General features: G+C 40.0%; 3 protein-coding genes across 6 annotated transcripts in view; 1 reads left to right on the top strand and 2 right to left on the bottom strand.

Moving 5' to 3' along the window:
* Window positions 1–9,338, bottom strand: part of FCF1 (FCF1 rRNA-processing protein) — an 18,203-nt gene extending 8,865 nt beyond the window's left edge. The window contains exons 1-5 of the mRNA XM_005883571.2: window positions 9,251–9,338; window positions 8,882–8,949; window positions 7,179–7,250; window positions 6,445–6,593; window positions 2,337–2,409 (exon numbers count right to left, since the gene is read on the bottom strand). Coding sequence (XP_005883633.1) covers window positions 2,337–2,409; window positions 6,445–6,593; window positions 7,179–7,250; window positions 8,882–8,949; window positions 9,251–9,253 — 365 coding nt within the window. The 5' untranslated portion in view covers window positions 9,254–9,338. The remainder of the gene's footprint in view (window positions 1–2,336; window positions 2,410–6,444; window positions 6,594–7,178; window positions 7,251–8,881; window positions 8,950–9,250) is intronic.
* LOC106724296 (YLP motif-containing protein 1-like) overlaps window positions 1–10,977 on the bottom strand; it is a 31,112-nt gene extending 20,135 nt beyond the window's left edge. Inside the window, exons 1-2 of the mRNA XM_014531172.1 lie at window positions 10,973–10,977; window positions 3,495–3,506 (exon numbers count right to left, since the gene is read on the bottom strand). The gene's annotated coding sequence lies outside the window, so the exon portion shown is untranslated. The remainder of the gene's footprint in view (window positions 1–3,494; window positions 3,507–10,972) is intronic.
* AREL1 (apoptosis resistant E3 ubiquitin protein ligase 1) overlaps window positions 9,377–17,154 on the top strand; it is a 42,183-nt gene continuing 34,405 nt past the window's right edge. For 2 of the 4 annotated variants that reach the window (XM_014531170.1, XM_014531171.1), the window contains exon 1: window positions 9,377–9,593. The gene's annotated coding sequence lies outside the window, so the exon portion shown is untranslated. The remainder of the gene's footprint in view (window positions 9,594–17,154) is intronic. The other 2 variants (XM_005883569.2, XM_005883570.2) reach the window with 2 other exon arrangements.

Raw genomic sequence — 17,154 nt, 5'->3', positions numbered from 1 at the left:
GCTAAGTGAAATAAGTCAGTCAGAGAAAGACAAGTATCACATGATCGCACTCATATGTGGAGTCTAAGTAACAAAATAAACTGATGAACGGAGTGGATCCAGAGACATGGAAGCATGAAACAGAGCAGGGAATCTCAGAGGAAGGTGGGGGAGGGTGGGTGAATGGGAGGTAATCAAAAAAAGACCTTGTATGCATATATGCATAACCCATGGACACAGACAATAGGGTGCTGAAAGCCTGGGGCAGGAGAGCGGGTGTCAATGGGGGAAAACAGGGGACATATGTAATACTTTTAACTTTATAAAAAATTATATATTAAAAAAAATCATACTCATTAATATAATCACTGGTCTCAACAGAAAAGTCTTTAGTATTGGGAATGTGATAAGCTCATGATTTTCCAAAATTCTAATTTTCACTTGTAAGCTCGAGTTTTATCACTGGTAACTAATACAGTAAGTTGTTTTCCTTAGTGACAGGTTTATTGCATTTTTGAGAAGATATCTGCTAGACAGCAAAGCGTGAAATATCAGTCTGTCAGTTCTTCACATAAAATTACATTCCAGCCCAGGCTGGTGTGATTAAGTAGTTAAGAGCATCAGCCTGTGCATCAAGACTCATGGGTTCAACTCCTGGTCAAGGGCACGTACCTAGGTTGCTGGTTCGCTTGTGTGGGAGGCAACTAGTTGATGTGTCTCTCTCACATCAGTGTTTGTCCCTCTCACATCAGTGTTTCTCTCTCTCTCTCGCTCTCGCTCTCTCGCTCTCGCTCTCTCTCTCTCTCTCTCTCTCTCCCCCTCCCTCCCTCCCCTACTCCCTCTCTCCCTCCTTCCCTTTTACTCCCTTTGTAGAGCAATAGAAAAAATATCCTCAGGTGAGGATTAACAACAACAACAAAATTATATTCCATGAAAAAGCAGCTGGTTCAGCCCACAACTCAAACAAGCACACATGCTTTTCAATGAGCTAACCTTCATCTTTTGGCATCAGCAGAAGTGCTTTGTGTGCACTTCACATTATCACAAGGAACACTGATATGTACTCTAGAGTGGAGAGTTAGTAAAGTTAACAAAATCTATTGTTTCATTAAGAACATTCTTAAATGACTCTGGCTATTTAAAAATTTATTCTTCGTGGTTTTTTTTTTAAGAGGAAAGGAGAGGGAGAGAGAGAAACATTGATGTGAGAGTGGAACATTGATCAGTTGCTTCCTGCATGCCCCCTCCCTGGGCATGTACCCTGACCAGGAATCAAATCAGCAACCTTTCAGTTTACAGGTATGGGTTGAAGCCCAACCAATTGAGCCACACCAGCCAGGGCTTTTTAAAAAATTGCCAGTGGGTTAAAAATAAACAAAAAATACAAATAGCATTATTTGGTCCATTGCTTTGATTTGTACTAAGGCACCAAACCAGCACTTCCACCATCAGTATAAAGGCAATGTTTGCATATTATTATGAAAATGGTTTTGCAAACTCTCTGCAAAGGTCTCTGAGACTCCTAGGGGTCCATGACCATACTTTGGGAACTGCTACTCTAAATTCAAGGGTACTTTCTAGAGTAAACTCAAAACTTAGAATATGAATTCTCTAACTGTGAGATTCCGAAGGAGCTGTATAGATAAACTAATAGGAAGACACTTTCTAATTGAAAATCGAATTAAAAGGAGGCCCACAAGACCAATATGACTAAGTAACTCAGTTCACAATAACCAAGACATAGAAACAACCTAAGCATCTTTCGACTGATGGTTGGATAAAGATACTGTGCATACAAATACAATGGAATACTAGTCATAAAGAAGGTGAAATATTGCCATTTGTGACATGAATGGACCTTGAGAGTATCATGTTAAGCAAAATAAGACAGCAAAGGACAAGAACCACATGATTTCACTCATATGTGGGATATAAAACAAAAAAGCAACCAATGAATAAACAAAAGTCACAAACAACAGTATGGTGGTTAACAGAGGAGAAGGGGGTAGGAGGAATATGGTGACGAGAGTAAAAGGGGTCAAACATATGGCAACAAAAGGAGACTAGACTTTGGGTGATGAGCACATAATGGGATATACAGATGTTGCATTATAAAACTGTACATCTGAAACTTATATAATGTTATTAAGTAATGTTTCCCAATAAATGTAATTTTTAAAAAAGGCTTCAGCTTAAAATGTCTCTAGCCTTCCAACGTCTGTGTTCTTGACCATAGTTAACTAATTTTATATTTTTATTTAATCTACTCAGCTAAGAAATCCTTGGACAGCAAACAGATGAAGAAAGGTCAAAAGAATATTCAGTATACCAACCTAGATCAACCAGCTTCTTCCTACCTTAGAGCCACTCGATACTTCTGCCCCAATTTCTCAATTTCAGCCATTACACAGTCAGTTATACAAGGGATACCTGCCAGAAAAAACCCCACATATTAATAAAAGAACTTGTGAATAAACTGGTTTTACTCTCTCTGAATTATATCCTGCCAAGAATCTTAGGAAGACCCATGAGCTCGGCTGATGTGGCTCAGTGGTTGAGCACTGACCTACGAACCAGGAGGTCACAGTTCAGTTCCCAGTCAGGGCACATGCCCAGGTTGTGGGTTCGATTCCTGGTTAGGGCTCATACAAGAATCAACCAAAGAAAACATAAATAAGTGGAACAACATATCTTTCTCTCTCCTTCTCCCTCTCTAAAATACTTCACTTTAACACAGACATATTCACTACAGCCTTGTTTATAACAGGGTAAAAACTAGAATTACTGACAGAAAAACATTCATGATATATTTTTTCAATATAAAAAAATACAATATAAAAGCAAGGAGAAATGGATAAATGTGATCTATCCATAGAATAGATATATAGATCTATCCATACAATAGAATATTACTTGGTAATACAAAGAAATGATGTACATGCTTTAACATAGGTGACTTTTGAAAATGTTGTGCTAAATAAAAGAGGACCAAATATTTTATGATCCCATTTTAATGAAATGTCCAGAATAGCTAAATCTACAGAGACAGAAAGCAAATTGTGGTTGCCTAGGAATGGTGGGAAAGGGAAGAGTTTAGGGATGTTGGCTAAGGATCCACAGTTTTGTGGGGTTTTTTAATAAATAAAAATGTGGGTTTTAAAAAATTGATTTTCAGAGAGATAGGAAGAGAGAAGGAGAAACTTTGACGTGAGAGCAAAACACTGATTGGTCACCTACCACATGCCCTCTACTGGGATAGAGCTCAAAACCTGGGCAGGTTCCCTGACAGGGAACTGAACCCGAACCAGCAACCCTTTGGTGCATGGGACGGCGCCAACTGACTGAGCCACACTGGCCAGGGCAGTAGTGAAAATTTTAAAATATTGACTATGACTACACTAAAATCCATTGAATTATATACTTTAAACTAGAGGCCCAATGCACGAAATTCGTGCAAGGGGCTTGGCCCCCGTCTGCCGCGGTGGCTGGGGGGGGGCCTCTGCCTCGGCCCCTGATGCTGCGGCTTTGTCTGGAAGGATGTCTGGTCTAATTAGCATATTACGCTTTTATTATTATACATGGGCATATTATAGAGTATATGACATATCTCAAAGCAGTTAAAAAAAAGCACAAACATACATAGTAAGTAATGCATGATCCATTTTCATTAAAAGAAAAACAACCTTCACCCTACAGAGATTGTATATGAATTTTTAAAACCAACCCTCTCTGAGGTAAGGCATTATAGGGAACTTTCATTTTTTTTTAATGCTATATATTTTTTCAAGTACATTAATACTTTTGAAAGCAAAGTACAGAAATGTTAAAATCACTATAAAGAAATGGAAAGTAATGGGAAAGAGGACTGATGGGCATAAAAGAAAGCTGATGGGAAGCTAACTATTCTTTCTTGTTGGAGTATCAGATGGAAATGGAATATCCCAGGAGCTATGAGAAGGTCAAAGGGACATCTTCAAGGCAAGAAGAAGATAAAGGCCTTCCTTTAGGTATAAAGGCAAGTGAAGAAAAAATTAGTAAGCAGAGTTTAAAACAGTTAATTTCCTAGGTAAGTGAGTTTGCACTTACTTAAATGTTTCTTCAGCCTTTAGTTTGAGGTATTATGTTACACAAAAGACTGCAAAAAGTGGTATTCTCCTTAATAAGCTTGTTTTTAGAAAAGGCATTACAGCTGTCCTCTAAAGTATCCATATCTAGAGAAAGCCTAAACAGGGCTAAAGCTCTCTTAAACAATCATCATGTAGATAATAATGGTGGAGCTATAGCATTAAGGAAACAATTCACCTCCAAGGGCCAGGCTTGTACCCTTGATCCATCTCATTTACAAACAGGTCACAGCATTCCTGAGAAGCTGGAGAAGCAGCTAAGACAGCTATAAGAAACACCATGGAAATACAAGAAGTCTACCAAGTTTAGTGTCTTTCCTCATAAAGGGCCTTCCTAGTTCACTCTTACAGCCATGTTAGTGCCCCGACTTGAGACTAATCTTTATTATTTCTAAGAGATTTAAAAAAAAAATTTAAAGTATTACATATACATAGCTTTAAAAAGAAATACAAAAAATAAAAAGAAAAAGAAAAAGAAATACAGAAAGGCCTATATGAACAAGTAACAGTCCCCTGAAACTTCCCTACCCCTTCAATTCTGATCCTTAAAAAGATAATTATTTTACTCTATTAGCTGTTTTCCTCACTTGGTAGTTACCTTCGTATATTAACATAATAAACTTATGTAGTTACTTAAAAAATTTATATATTTTTATTGATTTCAAAAAATATTTTTATTGATTTCAGAGAGGAAGGGAGAAAGAGAGAGAGATAGAAGCATCAATGATGAGACAGAATCATTGATCGGATACCTCCTGCATGCCCCACACTGGAAATGGAGCCTGCAAACAGGGCATGTGCCCTGACCAGGAATCGAACCGTGACCTCCTAATTCTTAGGTCGATGCTCAACTACTGAGCCATTGAGGCCAGGCACACTTTGAGGCTAGGCACACTTTTTAAAAATATATATATATTTTTTATTTATTTCAGAGAGGGAGGGAGAGGGAGAGATAGAAACATCACTGATGAGAGAGAATCATCGATCAGCACCTCCTACATGCCCCACACTGGGGACTGAGCCCACAACCCGGGCATGTGCCCTTGACTAGAATCAAACCTGGGACCCTTCAGTCTGCAGGCTGGCGCTCTATCCACTGAGCCAAACCAGCTAGAGCCACACTTTTTACATTTATTCATTTTAGACACTTAAAGAATTTAGTTTTTATCTATCATATCCTTATACTATCTTGCTAGTTTTAATACATCAATAAACATTTACATTACTATCACTCTATAATGTTACTCATAGTATCTTTTAAATATTAAAGGAGGTGCAAATTTTTCCTTTGATTCCAATAATTCATTCATTATGGAAAAGCATAAGTCTACTTTTCACTTGTACCTTTAACCAGATGACTGGAAAATATTATGAATATAAACTCACCACAAAATGCAACAGATCTCACTATTAGGAAGTTATTCCCTTTTACATGGCCTAAATTTTCTTTTCCCTATTCACGGTAGTGAGGGAAGATCATTTGAAGGAAGGGACATCTAAATACTCAAGGGACATATATTAATGGTAAACCGTATACCTAGGTGTAAACTACCCCAGATCCTTTGTGGTACAAATAAATACCAAAGTAGGAAGCAGTGACCATCATCACTTCCGGTTCTGTGATTGTAAATGACAAAATGTCTTATTTCACTTTTCTATACTGGAGTGGAATGAAGAATGCTTCCTCCTCAATGTAAAAGAATAAGAATATATATACTGAGAAATATAATAAATTTTCATTTATCCCGAATATTACTTACTTAATTTTTTATTGATTTTAGAGAGAGCAAGGAGGGAGGGAGGGAGGAAGGGAGGGAGAAAGAGAGAAGGAGGGAGGGAGAAAGAAAGAGGAAGGGAGGGAGAGAAAGAGAGAGAGAGAGAGAGACTGATGTGAGAGAAACATCCACTGGCTACCCCCATATGCACCCTGACCAGGGATCAAACCCGAAACCTGGGTCTGTGCCCTGACCAGGAATCGATCCTGCCACCTTTTGGTGTACAGGATGATGCTTCAACCAACTGAGCCACACTGGCCAGGGCTGCTCATTTATCCAGAATTTTAAAATCCAGAATTAGGAAACAGAAAATTCCCCTAGTATTTTCAAAGTTATTGTCCATAATAAGTACCTAAGCACACTAAGTGTTTTCTGAATTGAGAGAATTTATTCCCAGTCAAGTTTGCATTATACTTCAATTTATTAAAAATGGTCATTGCTATGGTGAGCACATTAAATGCTCAGCAATTAAGTTAACTAGAACCCCATTCCCCTCTTTTCATGTATTTGGATAAATATGATTATTCTGTATAAATGTCATAGAAATGTAAAAGTATGATACTCACACTTGGCATAGAGACAATCCATCATTGACTGCACTAAGTCCAGTTTGGCCTTAATGGAAAAGTTGATAAAGTTGGTATCCACCAGGATGTGGTAAGGTGGGCCTAGCTGTGTGTTATATTGGAAGAATAAGCAGGAGGGGTGTTGGGGGCTGAAAGAGAAAGAAACAAAACACAAAGTAATATCTACATTGATACTTTGGTATGAACAAAAAGAGTCTCTACTTGGAACAGATTACTCTAGATTAAGCTCTTTTTTCTTTGTTCTTGGAGATAAATCCTGTGATGGTTTATCCATCACCATACTAGGGCAAAATGAGGAAAATAAGCAAAATGTGATGAGGTTTCATAAAATTAAATGTATTTATTTACAAGAAATAACCTTTATTCTAAAAATATGGTCTTACTATTTTTTTTGATGATACATTCTCTCTTTTAAGAAATGCCAGTGTGTTAAACAATGACCATTATTTCTTTTAAAAGATTCCTGGCAAAGAAAACAAATAATGATATTAGATTTAATCCCCAGGATTTCAAAGAAAATTTTACTGCTCCATGAAATAAAAAAACATTTGAACCATTGGAGTTGGTATATGCTCATCAATATCACTTTCATATGCATAGTTGTGCTATACTTAGAAATGACTGAGCAAATCAGTTCGGGAAATCCTGGATTTCTAAGGGGTCTATGGTTTTAGAATGTTTTAAAGGAAAACGTGAAAATATTGATTACTCACACTTCTCTTTCTTTGAGTGCACTGGGATCTTTCTTTTCTTTCTTTTTAGGTTTTAATCTATCCTTTTCTTTACTAGGGAAAAAAAGTAAATTAAATGCAGGAAAGAAAAACCAATAGCAGTTATAATCTCATTCAAAATTTAAAGTTTCTTTTTGTCTTCAGAGAAAATCTTACTTTGTGACTTCTTTACATTAGTATAAGCATACATATTTTAATAGATTTTTTTTTATTGATTTCAGAGAAGAAGGGAGAGGAAGAGAGAGATAGAAACATCAATGATGAGAGGGAATCATTGATTGGCTGCCTCCTGCACGTTGGATGGAGACTGCAACCCAGGCATGTGACCTTGACCGGATTTGAACCTGGGACCCTTCAGTCTGTAGGCCGACACTCTATCCATTGAGCCAAACTGGCTAGGGCTAAGCATACATTTTTTACATTAATATAAATATATATATTTTTGAGCACAAATAACTGTGTGGGAAGTTTACATAATTCATTAGACATAATTAAATTTAACAATCTCTCGCCAAAAACTCATACAATTTTTTAATGGATAAATAAATGTTGGTTATACTATCATTTCTTCTTTAGCCAGAAGCTTTTTATCAAAGATCAAAATCCAGCCCTAACTGGTTTCTGTAGGCCGATAGAGCGTCAGCCTGTGGACTCAAGGGTCCCAGGTTTGATTCCGGTCAAGGGCATGTACCTTGGTTGTGGGCACATCCCCAGTAGGGTGTTTGCAGGAGGCAGTTGATCGATGTTTCTCTCTCATCAATGTTTCTAACTCTCTATCCCTCTCCCTTCCTCTCTGTAAAAAAAATCAATTAAAAAAAAAAGATCAAAATCCACTTTCGAGCAGTGGGTAAAAAGGCTGATGTTTATCTTTAGATGCTTCAACAGTAGGAATGGGGGAGGAATCCCCATACACCTTTTATAAAGGGCTAAAATGTAACCATACATATACAAAATTTAACCTTTAACTAGAAAGAAAATATTATTAATGGGAAATTTCCTAAAAATTACATAATACACACTAAAGGCAGAAAATACAATTTAATAACTCTGAAAGCTCTAGTGGCCATTCATTTGTATTGAGACTCTTAAACACAATACCAGTCCTTACTAACTTTGTCCATTCTTCACTGAAGCTGTGAAGCTTTTCACACCCTCCTTATAATAGGGAACATCATTCCACTTTCTTCTCCCACAGTCATCTGAATTCTTATGAAATTTATAAAATGAAGACATCTAGGTGTTTCCCATTCTTTCTTTCAAAAATATTTGAGTGTCAGGTGCTGGAGACTCAAGACAAAGATCACTTCTGACCTCACCTTCCTTCAACAATTATAACATTTTTTCCCTATCGAATATAGTAGTCTAATGACAAGAACATAAATATAATCCCACCCACTTCACAGAAATATTAGGAGGCTTAAATGTGATATGGTAGATAAAATATATAAAAATGGTGGCACAAAGTGAACGCTTAGATGTTTAATTCCAGTCCCACTCACCAGGGTACTCCTTCAGCAGCTAAGTGGCTGTTATACACTTGACTATCTCGTGCTATATACATACATCCAAGACACAATGCTATTAAAAGTGAAGGCAAAGTAACAACAAAAGTTTTAACTACTTATCCCCTCGTGACTTCTACATCTTTGGGCAGTCTATGAACCCCGTTGATGCCAGACACTCACAGCCTCTGATCTCTGAGACTAAGCATTCGCTTCATGGTCGCATACTTCCTCGTTTTCTTTTGCTTCCCCTTGAAACAGAAATTTTAGAGTTAAGAGTCGGAAAATACATCCCATGTTCTTGAGTTCCTTCCTTTCTTTTGCCCATTCCCTTCCCTTCTTCCCTCAAAAAACCCAGTTCCTCCGATCCTCTCTGCCCCAACCCGGCCCACTCCCTACTCGCTGGAGCATAACAGGCCCCGCTTCGAGCAGTTTAAGAGCTAAGATTAGAATGAAAACAAGCAGGGGCGTGAACACTGGCCAGGGGATGACTCCCTGAATCTCCGCTCAAACGCGGTCTGACCATATCCCTTCTCAATCCTCCTCTCTCACCATGTTCACGCCGCACTCTTGTTTCTTCCGGAATCACCGCCGGCGCGACACTTTTACGTCACCCATAGACTGTTTCCGGCAAAGGCTAGCACGGAAGCGGAAGCCGCTTTGGAAAACGGAAAAGCCCGGAGCCGGTTTCCAGCCCGGGTGGAGATCTGCACTTGGATCCCTTGTAGGGCGAGTCGAGGGCCGGTCTTCTGCCGGGGGCGGCGCCGCCCGTTGGGGCAGCGGAGCTGGGACGTCGTTGCGCTGCGCCCTCCAGCTCTGGTAACCGCCCCCCCCCCCGCCGCTCCCGCGCGAGGCAGAGGACCCGCCTGCACCGGAGTTTCCGAGAGAGGACTGGGTGTGTGGGGTGGGGGCAGGGGGCACCGGGGGCGGAATTCTGGGTGGTCCGGTAGTTTTGGGAAACGCATTCTCCCCCTCCCGCGGCGCCGGGCTTCAGGTCTCTGTGGTGCCGCTCGGAAGCTCTGGTTCCTGCCCGGTTCTCCTGCCCGCGCGGTGCTTTCTGCAGCTGGTGGGCGAGAGTCGAAGAGTCTTCCCGAGTGAACACCTTTTGTTCCTCTCGGAGAAGGGAGGGATGAAGCAGCGTTTCAGGGTCCTTTAGAAAACGAGTTACCAAGCCAGGGAAATGGTGGGGAATAGTTGAGATTTCTTGTGAAGCCTTGGTGTATCATTCCTAGTGGGAAAAGGGGCGTTTTAGAGGACAAGAAGGGAAAGATAACTCATATTTTGAGTACCTGCTATGTATTCCGGTGGCTTGTGTAACCTTTTGGAGATCACGTACCCCTTGAAAGGTTATGGAAAGCCAGGGGCGATTCTTAAAAAAATGGGTACACGTACAGTATCTGTCCTACAATTTAGGAGACTCGTGGATTGCGAAGTCCAGCCGTGGATCCTCTAGGTGTCTGTGAGCTTACTTCTATCTTGTGTACTGTACTTGGCACTTTATATTCTTTGACCTCCACAATAACTTAAGTATCCTCATTTTACATATGAGGAAGCTGAGGTTCAGACTTTATTCGGGGGGTTATTTGAGTCTGTTTGAATCCAAAGCCTGTACTTTTCTTATTGCAAAGCTATCCTAGTGTTTGAGATTCAAAAAGGTTTTTTGTTTTTTTAAAAATATATTTTATTGATTTTTTACAGACAGGAAGGGAGAGGGATAGAGAGTTAGAAACATCGATGAGAGAAAAACATCGATCAGCTGCCTCCTGCACACCCCGTACTGGGGATGTGCCGGCAACCAAGGTACATGCCCTTGACTGGAATCGAACCCGGGACCCTTCAGTCCGCAGGCCGACACTCTATCCACTGAGCCAAACCGGTCAGGGCTCAAAAAGGTTTTAAAAAAAAATAAAAAGCCGACTATTGCATGACCCTTACTGTAGTGTATTGGTTAACATGAACTTTGGAGTCTGACTGATGTGGCTAAAATCCATTCTCTGCTTCTTACCAGCTATATGACATTGGGGGTGTTCATGTATCTGTGCCTCAGTTTCTTCATTTGTATAAATGGAGATAATCATAATACTACCTGTCTTACAGGGATGTTGTTAACACTAAATATGTTAAAATGTGAAGTCCCTAGAACTGTGTGTCCATCACAATTAAATCCTATTATTGCGATTGTGTCTTCCAACATAGACTATGTGGTGGTATTATTTTGTGTCAATTGTATTTTAATATACAGGATGTCCCCCAAGTGTATACAAACTATAACAGCTGATAGCTGAAAAAGAAGTGTATTTTAATAGATACTGCCTTTATAATTATTCAAAATGTGTGTATATATTTTTTGCTCTATTTTGGAAATGAGTTGATAACCTAAAGAACCTTATTAAGTTTTCAATTCTTAAAAAGCTCAAAGGAAGGATGATTTCTCATGTTGATTTGAGTATAGACAGTTTTTGTCCTGCTTCTTTCTTTCTTTTTATTTATTTATTATTTATTTATTTATTTACTTCTTTCTTTTAAAACATGCATGCATTTAGATAGCTTGCAGTTCACATATATGACTTTGTAGTCTCTGAATTTTTTATGTTGAAACAGTTTTATTATTAAAGTAGCTACAGATACTGTATGTGCCTCCTGCCATCACTGGAAGTTCCTAATCTTTTCAGAACAGCTTGTCTGTCAGTCAAACTGTCATTCATGGGTAGAGCTGACAGTGACCACTTTTTTGATACGTTAGAACTTTTTGGTTATTAGGCAATACACTTTTTTAGTAAACATGATCAGTTTGTTTTTTAAAAACATCTGGAGACTGATTCGTATACATAGGTTTAGAGGGAAAATTGCATATAATTAAATAGTAATTTGCATTTAAATTCGGGCATTGAAAAATTAGAAACACTTTCCTGGTAGTATGTATTCTGAACTTTGGAATCCATGAACAATAACAAATTTAAAAAAAAAACCCCGAGTAGCTTATCATATCTATTCTAAGAATTTTCTGATTTCCTTGATTGTTAATACTTACTAGGGAGCTAAATTACTATGGGAACACCATGGGGGATGAGAACATACTTAGAGAAATATGTTTTTGTTGCATTGTAACTTGATTGCAATCTGAGATTCTTTTAAAAAAATATTTTTATTGATTTCAGAGAAGAAGTGAGAGTGACAGAAACATCAATGATGAGAGAGAATCACTGATTGACTGCCTTCTGCACAATCCCCACTGGGGATTGAGCCCCAAACCTGGGCATGTACCCTGACTGGGAATCAAACCATGACCTCCTGGTTCATAGGTAGATGCTCAACCACTGAGCCACACCAGTGGGCACAATATGAGATTCTTTTAAGTCCAGTTGCTCTTTTTTTTTTTTTTTTAAATATATTTTTATTGATTTCAGAGATGAAGGGAGAGGGAGAGATAGAAACATCAATGATGAGAGAGAATCATTGATTGGCTGCCTCTGCACGCCCCACTGGGGAACGAGCCCGCAACCCGGGTATATGCCCTGACCAGGAATCCAACCAATGACCTCTTGGTTCCTGGGTCGACGCTCAACTGCTGAGCCACACCTGGCTGGGCCACAATCTGAGATTCTTATGGTGTAAGATTAAAGTACTCAAATATAGGATGTTTTGGTGGTGATGAGAGGGAGAGATGGTATTGCTTTGTGTTGAGTGGGAGCAGAAAGTAATTACTTTTTATTGCATACTTGTGAAAAATAAATGAGTTTAGCCCTCCTCAGCAGTCAAGAAGGTTATTTTTTATTTTTCTGCAGTCTTGAAGAGAAAAAATTGCTCAAGGCATTCATTCCACAATTTAAACTCATTATTGGGCTTGGACTTCATCCCCTTCACTAATTGGTCTAACTTACTAATTTAAGTTAATAACAGATTTCTTTATACAATTATGGATGGTGCCCTGGCTGATTTGAATCAGTGCAGCGGTTTTCAACCTGTGGGTTTCGAACAATGAAAATACATCCTGCATATCAGATATTTACATTATGATTCATAACAGTAGCAAAATTACAGTTATGAAGTAGCCACGAAAATAATTTTATGGTTGGGGGTCACTACAACATGAGGAACTGTATTAAAGGGTCGCGGCCTTAGGAAGGTTGAGAACCACTGGAGGGCATCAGCCTAGGCCTAGGACCGAAGGGTTGCAGGTTCCTCAGCTCTGGTAGGGGCGCACGTGGGAGGCAACCAATTTATGTGTCTCTCAAGTTGATGTCTCTCTCTCTCTCTCTCTCTCTTTCTCCCTCTCCCCCCCCATCTACATCCCCTCCCCCCCATAGATAGTATTTTGCACCCCTTCATTCCCAAGGCACTATTAACTCAGTGGAAGAGTTGGCTTTGCTCCCAGGAGGGTGGTGTGAAGTTATCTGAGAAACTAAGAGCTGATCCTGATTGAAGGGCCCTTCCTGGGCTTCCCTAACATGGTGTCCTCTGTGTGCTCACCTCGTAGCTTTTCCTGCATGAACCTATCATGTTATTTTCTTGTCTGTCTTCTTTACTAACCTGTATGTTTTTAGGAGGTCAGGGACTGTCTTACTCATTTTGGAACCCTCATGGTCAACATATTGCTTGGCATGTGGTTCTTAATACACATTTGAAGAAATTAACAAATCCTTGTTTGGTAACATTGATTATTAGGCCGACAGAAGTTTTGTCTTGAATACCTTAAGTGTTGAGTTTCTTATTTATTTTTTAAAATATATTTTTATTGATTTCAGAGAGGAAGGGAGAGGGGGAGAGAGAGAGAAACATCAATGATGAGAGAGAATCATTGATTGGCTGCCTCCTGCATGCCCCCTCCTCCCCGCCCCCCCTCCCCCCCACTGGAGATTGAGCCCACAACCCAGACATGTGCCTTGACTGGGAATCGAACAGTGAACTCTGGGTTCATAGGTTAACTGCTGAGCCACACCAGTCAGGCTTGAGTTTCTTCTTTAAATCGAGCCTTCTTAGGTTGCCATTTCTGTGGTGAGTTGTTTGTCTTCCTGGAGTCTTAACTAAAGAATGCTCTTTTTTTTTCTTCCTTCTGATTATATAAATAATTTGTTTTCCTTAAAAATAAGAGTAGAGCCCTAGCTGGTTTGACTCAGTGGATAGAGTGTCGGCCTGTGGACTGAAGGGTCCAGGATTCGATATGGTCAAGGGCACATGCCTGGGTTGCAGGCTCGATCCCCAGTAGGAGGCATGCAGGAAGGAGGCAGCCGATCAATGATTCTCTCTCATCATTGATATTTCTATCTCTCTCTCTCTCCCTCTCCCTTCCTCTCTGAAATTAATAAATATAAAAATATTTAAAAATTCAAATAAAATAAAAAGAATAGAATTGAAAGTAATGGATGGTGGTAGAAGTTTTGTTAGCTTTTAAGTATATGTGTGACAATTCCAGTTCCACCACTCTGGGCTGTAGATCTGGCCATTTGCCTGCCACTTCATGCACAGTTAATGAAATAACTTCCTAGACTTATTGAGGGAGACGACTTGTCAGATTCAGAGAATTGGTTTAAAAATTTTCCTGTTAAAGCCAAGACTCAGTGGCCCAAGGTCACTTAAGCATAAAAGCTACCATAGTGTGGGAACACAGGGGTCTATCCTAATTCTGTGGATCAGACACAGTAGAGTCAGTTTGGTAAGTAGACAAAAACATCAGGATAAGAGGGAGTTGTAAATAGAAACTGCTATTTTCTTGATTTAGACTAAGGACTGTGATGGGGGTGGGCATAAACAAGCCAGTTTTCTATTTTGTTTTTCTCCAGATATTTCACAAAGTTACAAAATGAATAATGATTAAATTGTCACTTCTCCCCGTTTTACTCACATTAGCTTAGAATCCCTTTTTAACTACTTTCTCTGACATGTTAATATATATATATATATTTATTGACTTCAGAGAGGAAGGGAGACTGGGAGAGAGATAGAAACATCAATGATGAGAGAGAATCATTGATTGGCTGTCTCCTGCACGCCCCCTACTGGGGATGGAGCCCGCAACTTGGGCATGTGCCCTTGACTGGAACTGAAACTGGGAGCCTTCAGTCTGCAGGCTGACGCTCCATCCACTCAACCAAACCAACTAGGGCCTCTGAAATATTGAGAATGGCAAACTCTATTCCAGGGGTGCAGTTGAACCTAAACTGTGCTTTCATGTATATTATTAGTTTCATTTTGAGTCTGAAATGCACATTTTGAGTCTAAAAATGTACTGCTATTGTCTTGGTGAACTTAACCTTTAAAGCCTAAATTTCCTTTTAACCAGTGAGTGATAACTCCTCCAGCCTCCTACCAGGTTAGAGTGACTCAATATGGTGAGAACAAACTTACAAAAGCTTCTCTTTAAAACTAGGAGGATAGTTCATTGTCCCTGACTTAACTTGAAGGTGCATGCTGCGGGTTTTGGAATTTTGTTGTTGTTTTAAGAAGCAGCATCAGAGGACCAGAGGTTTTATGTCATTTTGAAGAGAACCGAGGGACTAAAACCATGGCTAAATTTAGAAATGCCACTTATTAGGGTGAAGAGGGGGGAAATCTGTTAAAAGATAAAAATCTTTCCAAAGTCTGAAATAGTGCTTGGTAATGTGGAAGTTGAAAGAAACAAAGGGATAATAAACCTGAGTAACTAATTATGAGATAAATGGAATGCAGGAGTTTTAAAACTCTTGTTAAAATTTTTGAGATTTTCTTTTGCGAAACTTTTAGGTAAAACTTCTAAGAGAAAACAGAAGAAAATCTTTGTGACTTTGAGTTAAGCAAAGATTTTTTAAAAAATAGGACACAAAAAACACAAACTATAAAGGAAAAAATTGATAAGTTGAATGTCAGTAAATTAAAACGTTTACTCTTTTTAAAAACACTGTTAAGAAAATGAAAAAAGCCACAGGAAATATTTGCCCAACATATCTATCTATAATAATAAAAGTGTAATATGCTAATTAGACTGGACAGGCGAACGACCTTCTGGACATCATTCCAGATGTCCTTCTGGACGAAGCCATCAGGCAGGCAGGTGAGTGGTTAGGGGGGATCAGGCAGGCAGGCGAGCGGTTAGGGGCAATCAGGCAGGCAGGCGAGCGGTTAGGGGCAATCAGGCAGGCAGGCGAGTGGTTAGGGGCGATCAGGCAGACAGGCAGGCGAGCGGTTAGGAGCCAGCAGTCCCGGATTGCGAGAGGGTGCAGGCCAGGCTGAGGGACTCCTCCCTCCCCTGTGCACAAATTTCATGCACCAGGCCTCTAGTAGCTAATAAAGGACTTGTGTTCAGAATATATAAAGAAGTCTTACAACTCAATAGTAAGAAGATAAACAGCTCAATTTTTTAAAAATGGCAAAAGATTTAAATACCAGAGAAGGCTCTCATATAGCCAAAAAAGATATGAAAAGGCACTCAATATTGTTAGTCCTCACTGGCCAGCATGATTCAGTGGTTGAGCGTCGGCCTATGAACCAGGAGAGCACGGTTCCATTCCTGGTCAGGACATATGCTTGGGTTGCAGGCTCAGTCGCCATTGTGTGGCATGCAGGAAGTAGCCTATCAATGATTCTCATCATTGATGTTTCTATCTCTCTCTCCCTTTCCCTTCTTTTCTGAAATCAATAAAAATAAATGCAAGTTAAAACCACAATGGTATACCACTTCACACTTATTAGAATAGGTAAAATTTAAAAGATTGACAGTACTGCCTGGCCGGTGTGGTTCAGTGATTGAGCATTGACCTATGAATCAGAAGGCCATGGTCTGATTCCTGGTCAAGGCACATGCCCAGGTTGCAGGCGCCATCTCCAGTAGGGGGTGTGCAGGAGGCAGCCAATTAGTGATTCTTTCTCATCACTGATGTTTCTTCCCTTCTCTCCCTCTCTGAAATAAATAATAAAAATATATTTTAAGAAAATAAGACAAAATGAAGACTCAGATTAGATGGGCACCATGCTGCCATCTTGCCCTGATAATCTAGGATTTTAGCAGCCTTTCCCATCTCTCAAACTCAAGCCTTCTAGTTAGATCTGGAGCCCATGGGCTGCACAGAAGGCATTTCCTCCAGTCCCTCTGTCAGAGGTCCCGTGTTCACCATCTCTCCTCATCCCCTGAGCCCACATCCTCTCCTGGACTCAGTCCTGCTGGGGTCCCTGGGGCGAGTTTCCTAACCTCTCTGAGCTTCCAAGTTCTCTGAAATGATCTCAGATGAGTGTGAGACCCACCTCTTTGGCTCTTAGTGAGGAGAACAACAATGTGCCCATTGTTCAGTTTCTCAGGCCTTGGACGGTGCAGTGACGGCCTAGCCACAGACTTTGGAGTGAGGTGGGTGAGTTCCAGTTTTGGGTCCAGGCATGGAGGGGCAGGACTATGGGGTCAGACCATGGGTTTCTGTGAGGGGCTACCCTCACCTGCAAGCATCCCTGGGCCCGAGGGAGCAGGGCACTCAATAGCCAATAAAAACCCC

This window comes from Myotis brandtii, unplaced genomic scaffold (genome assembly GCF_000412655.1).
Source record: "Myotis brandtii unplaced genomic scaffold, ASM41265v1 scaffold793, whole genome shotgun sequence".
Taxonomy (NCBI): Eukaryota; Metazoa; Chordata; class Mammalia; order Chiroptera; family Vespertilionidae; genus Myotis; species Myotis brandtii.
This window is presented reverse-complemented; position numbering and strand designations above follow the sequence as displayed.